Source organism: Xyrauchen texanus, chromosome 26, assembly GCF_025860055.1.
Source record: "Xyrauchen texanus isolate HMW12.3.18 chromosome 26, RBS_HiC_50CHRs, whole genome shotgun sequence".
In the NCBI taxonomy this organism is placed as follows: Eukaryota; Metazoa; Chordata; class Actinopteri; order Cypriniformes; family Catostomidae; genus Xyrauchen; species Xyrauchen texanus.
The window spans coordinates 347,501-360,000 of NC_068301.1; the positions used below are offsets into that span (position 1 = coordinate 347,501).

The 12,500-nt window shown below is 43.5% G+C and overlaps 2 protein-coding genes across 2 annotated transcripts in view; both read left to right on the top strand.

Moving 5' to 3' along the window:
* Positions 1 to 10,503, top strand: part of LOC127619718 (dnaJ homolog subfamily C member 8-like) — a 13,038-nt gene extending 2,535 nt beyond the window's left edge. The window contains exons 5-9 of the mRNA XM_052092678.1: positions 792 to 886; positions 978 to 1,049; positions 9,356 to 9,447; positions 9,537 to 9,612; positions 9,681 to 10,503. Of these exons, the coding sequence (XP_051948638.1) occupies positions 792 to 886; positions 978 to 1,049; positions 9,356 to 9,447; positions 9,537 to 9,612; positions 9,681 to 9,800 (455 nt within the window). The 3' untranslated portion in view covers positions 9,801 to 10,503. The remainder of the gene's footprint in view (positions 1 to 791; positions 887 to 977; positions 1,050 to 9,355; positions 9,448 to 9,536; positions 9,613 to 9,680) is intronic.
* Positions 4,799 to 8,685, top strand: LOC127619701 (dynein heavy chain-like). The gene is made up of 2 exons (XM_052092653.1): positions 4,799 to 6,446; positions 6,579 to 8,685. The coding sequence occupies exons 1-2, from the start codon at positions 6,351 to 6,353 to the stop codon at positions 8,592 to 8,594; spliced, it is 2,112 nt and encodes a 703-aa protein (XP_051948613.1). The 5' UTR covers positions 4,799 to 6,350; the 3' UTR covers positions 8,595 to 8,685.
* Positions 10,504 to 12,500: the final 1,997 nt, after the last annotated feature.

A 12,500-nucleotide genomic window follows, 5' to 3' on the forward strand; every position in this document is an offset into this window, starting at 1 on the left:
TACGTTCATCTCTAGGAGACAGAATGCGTCTCCTTCCTGAGCGGTGTGATGACTGTGTGGTCACATGGTGTTTATACTTGTGTACTATTGTTTGTACAGATGAACGTGGCACCTTCAGGTGTTTGGAAATTGCTCCCAAGCATGAATCAGACTTGTGAAGGTCCACAATAGTTTTCTGAGGTCTTGTCTGATTTCTTTAGATTTTCCCATGATGTCAATCAAAGAGGCACTGAGTTTGAAGGCCTTAAAATACATCCACAGGTGCACCTCCAATTCAGTACACCTCCTGTCAGAAGCTGATTGGCTAAAAGCTTGACATCATTGTCTGGAGTTTTCCAAGCTGACTTCAACTGTACATGGAACAGAATGCAGCGTCTTCAACTTAACACGCATGTGTTTGTCAGACATGTTTTATATATGCAGTTATGATGATGTCATCGCCCCTTGAGCACTCGAGTATCCCTAATATATAATTAATCACACTTAATGTGTCTTAAAATGTCTTACTGTGCCATACTTTACACATTTCATGAAGTCTCTCATTTAAACCATAAAGAGGTGGTAATTAAAGTGTTAATAAATCTGTTCACAACAGTTCCTCGACACTTCAGATATTCACGATGTCTCTGTGTTGTCTAACATTAAAGCTCTGCTATAAGGAATATATGATTCCTTTATTTGAGCTTTGTGCACCGGCTTCTTCTTTAAAGTTTTTGTCGAGCACCTACAATGTTCTGAAAGGATTTAAAACCCATTTTTATTGTTGTATTTGTGTAAATGTGTGTGTGCAGCGGTTGATAAGGCCTATAAGCTGCTGCTAGAGCCGGACCAGAAGAAGAAAGCATTAGACGTCATTCACGCTGGGAAAGAGTATGTGGAGCACATGGTGAGACACACACACACACACACACACACACACACTTGTGATTTACACGCGTTTAATCATGTGCTAATGATGTGAGCGTGTGATTGGTCAGATGACTCAGAAGAAGAAACAGCTGAAGAAGGATGGGAAGTCCACTGACGTGGAGGAAGATGACCCAGAAATGGTATGAAAGATCTGATCTCACTCCGATTATTCTTATAGATCATGAGCTCATTTCAACTTTAGCAGTGGAATAAATTAAGAAATCAGAGATGACATAAAGATCGATTATGACAATAGAGCAGAACAGTCTGCATTCAGAAATAAACCCATATATTGTCTGTAACGGGGAATGGATGATTATAGTGTTATATGTGTCTGTTGAACTCATCAGTCCACAATATTTCAACAAAGAAATGTTTAATAGTGTAATTCCTGGTGAAGAACTACACGACCCATAATCCACCAATCAGAGAATCATGTCAAAAGAGTAGCTCCGCCAAATCCCATGATGCACTGCGGCACCATCCAGCCGCTGTCCCGACACTCTCAAACTTCTGATATATTTAAGCAATCGTGCTGTATATCCCAATATCAGTAAGTAACTAATAAAGATGAGGACAAACAAACATCATAAACACATTTGTGCATGGAACACACATATATACTCACACATACAGTCACTCATACACACACATACACTCGTACACACACGTATACACAGTCACTCACACACACATGTATACACATACACTCATACGTATGCGCACACTCATACGCACACACTCATACTCATACGCACACACATACACTCATACGCACACTCATACGCACACACATACACTCTTATGCACACACTCATACACATACACTCATACACACACACATACACTCATATACATATACACTCATACACGCACACACATACACTCATATACACGCACACACATACACACTCATACACACACATTTACACTCATATACACGCACACATATACATACACACATATGCACACATATATGCACACATATACATACACACATACACACACACACTTACACTCATATACACGCACACATATACATACACACATATACATACACACATATGCACACATATACATACACACACACACTTACACTCATATACACGCACACATATACATACACACATACGCATACACACATACGCACACATACATGCACACATATACATACACACATACGCACACATATACATACACACATATGCACACATATACATACACACATATACATACACACATACGCACACATATACATACACACATATACACACATACACACACACATTTACACTCATATACACGCACACACTTACACTCATACACACGCACACATATACACTCATACACATGCACACATATACACTCATACACATATACACTCATACACACGCACACATACACTCATACACACGCACACATACACTCATACACACGCACACATATACACTCATACACATACACTCATACACATGCACACATATACACTCATACACATATACACTCATACACATGCACACATATACACTCATACACATATACACTCATACACACGCACTCATACACACGCACTCATACACATACACTCATACACATGCACACATATACACTCATACACATACACTCATACACACGCACACACTTACACTCATACACATACACTCATACACATACACTCATACACATACACTCATACACATGCACACATATACACTCATACACATACACTCATACACACGCACACACTTACACTCATACACATACACTCATACACACGCACACACTTACACTCATACACATGCACACATATACACTCATACACACGCACACACTTACACTCATACACATACACTCATACACATGCACACATATACACTCATACACATACACTCATACACACGCACACACTTACACTCATACACATACACTCATACACATGCACACATACACATGCACACATATACACTCATACACATACACTCATACACACGCACACACTTACACTCATACACATACACTCATACACATACACTCATACACACGCACACATATACACTCATACACACGCACACATATACACTCATACACACGCACACACTTACACTCATACACATACACTCATACACATGCACACATATACACTCATACACATACACTCATACACACGCACACACTTACACTCATACACATACACTCATACACATGCACACATACACATGCACACATATACACTCATACACATACACTCATACACACGCACACACTTACACTCATACACATACACTCATACACATACACTCATACACACGCACACATATACACTCATACACGCACACATATACACTCATACACGCGCACACATATACACTCATACACGCGCACACATATACACTCATACACACGCGCACACATATACACTCATACACACGCACACATATACACTCATACACGCGCACACATATACACTCATACACGCGCACCCATATACACTCATACACACGCACCCATATACACTCATACACACGCACCCATATACACTCATACACACTCACACTCATACACACGCACCCATATACACTCATACACATGCACTCATACACGCACCCATATACACTCATACACACGCACCCATATACACTCATACACATGCACTCATACACAGCACCCATATACACTCATACACATGCACTCATACACACGCACCCATATACACTCATACACATACACTCATACACATACACTCATACACATGCACTCATACACATGCACTCATACACATGCATACACATACACTCATACACATACACTCATACACATACACTCATACACATACACTCATACACACGCACACATATACACTCATACACATGCACACGCGCACACACATACACTCATACACACGCACCCATATACACTCATACACACGCACCCATATACACTCATACACACGCACCCACATACACTCATACACATACACTCATACACACGCACCCATATACACTCATACACATACACTCATACACATACACTCATACACACACACACATATACACTCATACACATGCACACATATACACTCATACACATACACTCATACACATACACTCATACACACACACACACATATACACTCATACACATGCACACACATACACTCATACACATACACTCATACACACGCACACATATACACTCATACACATGCACACGCGCACACATATACACTCATACACACGCACCCATATACACTCATACACACGCACCCATATACACTCATACACACGCACTCATACACATACACTCATACACATGCACCCATATACACTCATACACATGCACTCATATACACTCATACACACGCACCCATATACACTCATACACACGCACACATATACACTCATACACACGCACCCATATACACTCATACACATGCACTCATATACACTCATACACACGCACCCATATACACTCATACACACGCACACATATACACTCATACACACGCACCCATATACACTCATACACACGCACCCATATACACTCATACACACGCACTCATATACACTCATACACACGCACCCATATACACTCATACACACGCACTCATACACATACACTCATACACACGCACCCATATACACTCATACACATGCACTCATATACACTCATACACACGCACCCATATACACTCATACACACGCACCCATATACACTCATACACATGCACTCATATACACTCATACACACGCACACATATACACTCATACACACGCACACATATACACTCATACACATGCACACGCGCACACATATACACTCATACACACGCACACATATACACATGCACACATATACACTCATACACATGCACACGCGCACACATCATACACTCATACACACATGCACCCATATACACTCATACACACGCACACATACACTCATACACATATACACACATACACACGCACCCATATACACTCATACACTCATACACACATACACACGCACCCATATACACTCATACACACGCACACATATACACTCATACACGCGCACACATATACACTCATACAGGCGCACACATATACACTCATACACGCGCACACATATACACTCATACACACGCACACATATACACTCATACACGCGCACTCATACACACGCACTCATACACACGCACACATATACACTCATACACACGCACGCATATACACTCATACACACGCACCCATATACACTCATACACGCACCCATATACACTCATACACACGCACTCATACACGCACTCATACACGCACACATATACACTCATAAACACGCACACATATACACTCATACACACGCACACATATACACTCATACACACGCACACATATACACTCATACACACGCACCCATATACACTCATACACACGCACTCATACACTGCACACATATACACTCATACACACGCACCCATATACACTCATACACACGCACTCATACACGCACACATATACACTCATACACACGCACACATATACACTCATACACATATACACTCATACACATATACACTCATACACACGCACACATATACACTCATACACACGCACACTCATACACACGCACACTCATACACACGCACACATATACACTCATACACACGCACACATATACACTCATACACACGCACACATATACACTCATACACACGCACACATATACACTCATACACACGCACCCATATACACTCATACACACGCACACATATACACTCATACACACGCACACATATACACTCATACACACGCACACATATACACTCATACACACGCACCCATATACACTCATACACACGCACCCATATACACTCATACACACGCGCACCCATATACACTCATACACACGCACACGCGCACACATATACACTCATACACACGCACACGCGCACACATATACACTCATACACACGCACACATACACTCATACACAGGCACACGCGCACACATATACACTCATACACGCGCACACATATACACTCATACACGCGCACACATACACTCATACACACGCACACATACACTCATACACAGGCACACGCGCACACATATACACTCATACACGCACACATATACACTCATACACACGCACACATATACACTCATACACACGCACACATACACTCATACACAGGCACACGCGCACACATATACACTCATACACATGCACACATATACACTCATACACATGCACACATACACTCATACACACGCACACATACACTCATACACAGGCACACGCGCACACATATACACTCATACACACGCACACATACACTCATACACAGGCACACGCGCACACATACACTCATACACGCACACGCGCACACATATACACTCATACACACGCACACATACACTCATACACAGGCACACGCGCACACATATACACTCATACACATGCACACATATACACTCATACACATGCACACATATACACTCGTACACACGCACACATATACACTCATACACACGCACACATACACTCATACACAGGCACACGCGCACACATATACACTCATACACATGCACACATATACACTCATACACACGCACACATACACTCATACACAGGCACACGCGCACACATATACACTCATACACACGCACACATACACTCATACACAGGCACACGCGCACACATACACTCATACACGCACACGCGCACACATATACACTCATACACACGCACACATACACTCATACACACGCCCACATATACACTCATACACACGCACCCATATACACTCATACACACGCACCCATATACACTCATACACATGCACACATATACACTCATACACATGCACACATATACACTCGTACACACGCACACATATACACTCATACACACGCACACATACACTCATACACAGGCACACGCGCACACATATACACTCATACACATGCACACATATACACTCATACACGCACACGCGCACACATATACACTCATACACACACACACATACACTCATACACAGGCACACGCGCACACATATACACTCATACACATGCACACATATACACTCATACACATGCACACATATACACTCGTACACACGCACACATACACTCATACACACGCACACATATACACTCATACACACGCACACATACACTCATACACACGCACACATATACACTCATACACACGCACACATATACACTCATACACACGCACACATACACTCATACACAGGCACACGCGCACACATATACACTCATACACGCACACGCGCACACATATACACTCATACACACGCACACATACACTCATACACAGGCACACGCGCACACATATACACTCATACACATGCACACATATACACTCATACACATGCACACATATACACTCATACACATGCACACATATACACTCGTACACACGCACACATACACTCATACACACGCACACATATACACTCATACACACGCACACATACACTCATACACACGCACACATACACTCATACACACGCACACATATACACTCATACACACGCACACATATACACTCATACACACGCACACATACACTCATACACAGGCACACGCGCACACATATACACTCATACACAGGCACACGCGCACACATATACACTCATACACACGCACACATACACTCATACACAGGCACACGCGCACACATATACACTCATACACATGCACACATATACACTCATACACATGCACACATATACACTCATACACATGCACACATATACACTCATACACACGCACACATATACACTCGTACACACGCACACATACACTCATACACGCACACATATACACTCATACACACGCACACATATACACTCATACACACGCACACATATACACTCGTACACACGCACACATACACTCATACACACGCACACATATACACTCATACACACGCACCCATATACACTCATACACGCGCACGCATATACACTCATACACACGCACACATATACACTCATACACGCGCACCCATATACACTCATACACGCGCACCCATATACACTCATACACGCGCACCCATATACACTCATACACGCGCACACATATACACTCATACACGCGCACACATATACACTCATACACACTCACACATATACACTCATACACACTCACACTCATACACGCGCACACATATACACTCATACACACGCACTCATACACGCGCACCCATATACACTCATACACGCGCACCCATATACACTCATACACGCGCACCCATATACACTCATACACGCGCACCCATATACACTCATACACGCGCACCCATATACACTCATACACACGCACACATATACACTCATACACACGCACACATATACACTCATACACGCACACATATACACTCATACACACGCACCCATACACACTCATACACACGCACACATATACACTCATACACACGCACTCATACACACTCATACACACGCACTCATACACACGCACACATATACACTCATACACGCGCACCCATATACACTCATACACGCGCACACTCATACACACGCACACATATACACTCATACACACGCACACATATACACTCATACACGCACTCATACACACGCACACTCATATACACACACACACACATTTACACTCATATACACTCATACACACACACGCGCACACATATAGTCACACACCCATACACTCTCACACACACACTCGTATACACACACCCATACACACACACTCGTACACACGTACAGTCACACACACACACATATATATGTACACACATATACACACACACACGCTCGTACACACACACACATATATACACAGTCACACACTCATTCACACACTCATATACACACACCCATACATTCATACACACTCACACACACGTATATACACACACATATAAACACACACACACATTTATGTACACACTCACACACACACATATATATATATACACACTCTCACACACACACTCACACACACACATATACACACTCTCACAGACACACACACACACATATACACTCTCACAGACACACACACACACACATATATACACACTCTCACACACACACACATATATACACACTCTCACACACAGTCACACACACATATATACACACACTCTCTCACACACACATATACACACTCTCACACACATATATACACACAGTCACACACAAACATATATATACACACACACACACACACACTAAGTAGTTGCAGCAGAAGAGTTTGTTGCTGGTTGTTTGTCATCAGTAATGGAGGCGTGTGCGCATGTGTTGAATCGGCAGATTCTGATCCGTGAGAAAGTAGTTTGTTATCTCATGCTCATTATTCTAATAGAAATAAAACTGAATTACTACAGTATGTTTCCACATCAGTGTTCTGCTTTAAATGATGCAGACTGTAATGAATAAAGGTGTTTGTAGTTCAGACAGGCGGTTTATAAACAGACCATGAAACTCTTCGCTGAGCTGGAGATCAAGAGGAAAGAGCGAGACGCTAAAGACATGCATGAACGGTACGACACACACACACACACACACACACACGTGTGAGCGCATCCGTGACGCTGACGACCGCTGCAGTGACGCTTCTCTCTCATTACAGGAAACGACAGAGAGAAGAAGAGATCGAGACGCACGAGAAAGCCAAACGAGAGCGAGAGTGGCAGAAGAACTTTGAGGTTGGTGAGGTCTCGTGTCAGCTGACTGTGTGTGTGACATCATCAGCACTGACATGTTTCTCTCGCAGGAAACACGTGACGGCCGTGTGGACAGCTGGAGGCACTTCCAGGCCAAAGGGAAGAAGAAAGAGAAGAAGAACCGATCGTTCCTGAAACCCCCGAAGGTCAAGATGGAGCAGCGAGAGTGAGAGGAAGTGTTCAGGGCTGTTCTCATATTGATGAATTCACTTGGACATGTTATAATGTTGTTTCTGTTCTGCAAATAAATGTTTGTTTGTAGATGTTTTGTGTTGCTAGTTTTTATATGGTCAAGCAATTAAAGATTGTTCTTGATTTTATGAGTCTCTTGATGAATCCTTTACAGATCCGTGACATAAACCCGTTTAGATCATCACACTGTCCCGTACGTGATCACGCAAGTGTTTTTGGGGTTTTGGAATTAGAGTTATTATGACTAATTAACCTCTATTAATTTCATCATCGCAGAAGTTTCAATCACTATCTGAGACAGTCCAACAATTTCCCCCTTTGCCTCTCCAGTTTGCAATTCCCAGTGCGCTCCAAGTCCTCGTGCTGGCGTAGTGACACGCCTCAATCTGGGTGGTGGAGGACGAATCTCAGTTGCCTCTGCGTTGGAGACCGTCAATCCGCGCATCTTATCACATGACTTGTTGAGCGCGTTACCGTGGAGACGTAGCGCCTGTGGAGGCTCCGCGGCATCCACGCACAACTCACCACACACCCCACCGAGAGCGAGAACCACATTATAGTGACCATGAGGAGGTTACCCCATGAGACTCAACCCTCCCTAGCAACCGGGCCAATTTGGTTGCTAAGGAGTCCTGGCTGGAGTCACTCAGCACGCCCTGAATTCAAACTCACGACTCCAGGTGTGATAGTCAGCATCTTTTTTCAAGATTTTTTGGCAGCTTTCCACAAGGCGCCACAGACAACCCGTGTGGTAAACTGCATGATGCTGGCGTGAAGTTTCACAGTGCCGCCTCTTTTACCGAGCCAATGCACAGTGTCAATAACATACGGGACCTTGCTTTTGGCCTCGGCGTAAGTCTCACTGCAGATATGAATGAGCGTGGATCTGACAGCTTCCTTGTGTGTCTCGGGTACTCCAAATAATCTCAAGCACTGCCGAGAGTACCTCTGCAGATCAGCGATGCGTGTTTCACATGTGTCCGCGAGGCGCTCCAGTTTTAAGCCTGACTTCTTCAAATCTTGTACTTTATCAAAACAAACGATAGACTTTGTGTGTGGAGCTTCTATCTTGATAGCATTAGCGCTAATCATTCCTTCTAGCGCATCAGACCGAGAATTAATCAGCGAGGGAGTGTAATGATGGCGCCTAAATTATAAAAGCCCCAAAGGAAAATCCCAAGTGGAGAATTCTCTTCCGGGTCGTCTAGAAATTGACGTCATGGCTGAACAGCTCCGTTGTTTTTATTTATATAAAGTAAACAGTGGGAGGAACTAACTAAAGTACAAACACTACTTCAATAATTCAGCAGTAGTTATTGTTAATGTGTTTGACTGAGAGTCTCTGTGATATTCTGTGAGTGAGTCTATGGGGTTTCTCAGGTGATCTGTTAGTAACAGCACATCTCAACAACACACTCATGCGTGGAACACATACTCACACACACACACACATACTCTCACACGCTCACTCACACATACACTCACACACACACACACATACTCTCACAGACACATACTCTCACACGCTCACACACACACACATACTCTCACACGCTCACTCACACACACACACATACTCTCACAGACACATACTCTCACACGCTCACTCACACACACACACACATACTCTCACAGACACATACTCTCACACGCTCACTCACACACACACACACATACTCTCACAGACACATACTCTCACACGCTCACACACACACATACTCTCACAGACACACTCTCACACGCTCACTCACACACACACACACACATACTCTCACAGACTCACACGCTCACACACACACACATACTCTCACATGCTCACACACAGACACATACTCTCACAGACACATACTCTCACACGCTCACTCACACATACACACACACACACATACTCTCACACGCTCACTCACACACACACACACACACATACTCTCACGCACACATACTCACTCACACATACACACACACATACTCTCACAGACACATACTCTCACACACACACACATACTCTCACAGACACATACTCTCACACGCTCACACACACACATACTCTCACAGACACATACTCTCACACGCTCACACATACTCTCACACGCTCACACATACTCTCACAGACACATACTCTCACACACACATACTCTCACAGACACATACTCTCACATGCTCACACACACACACACATACACTCACAGACACATACTCTCACACACACACACACACATACTCACAGACACATACTCTCACACACACACATACTCTCACAGACACATACTCTCACACGCTCACACATACTCTCACAGACACATACTCTCACACGCTCACACATACTCTCACAGACACATACTCTCACACACACACATACTCTCACATGCTCACACACACACACACACACATACTCTCACAGACACATACTCTCACACACACACACACATACTCTCACAGACACATACTCTCACACACACACACAGACTCTCACACGCTCACACACACACACACATACTCTCACAGACACATACTCTCACAGACATACTCTCACACGCTCACACACACATACTCTCACAGACACATACTCTCACACGCTCACTCACTCACACATGCACACACACATACTCACACGCACGCATACTCACTCACACATACACTCTCACACACACATACTCTCACACACACATACTCTCACA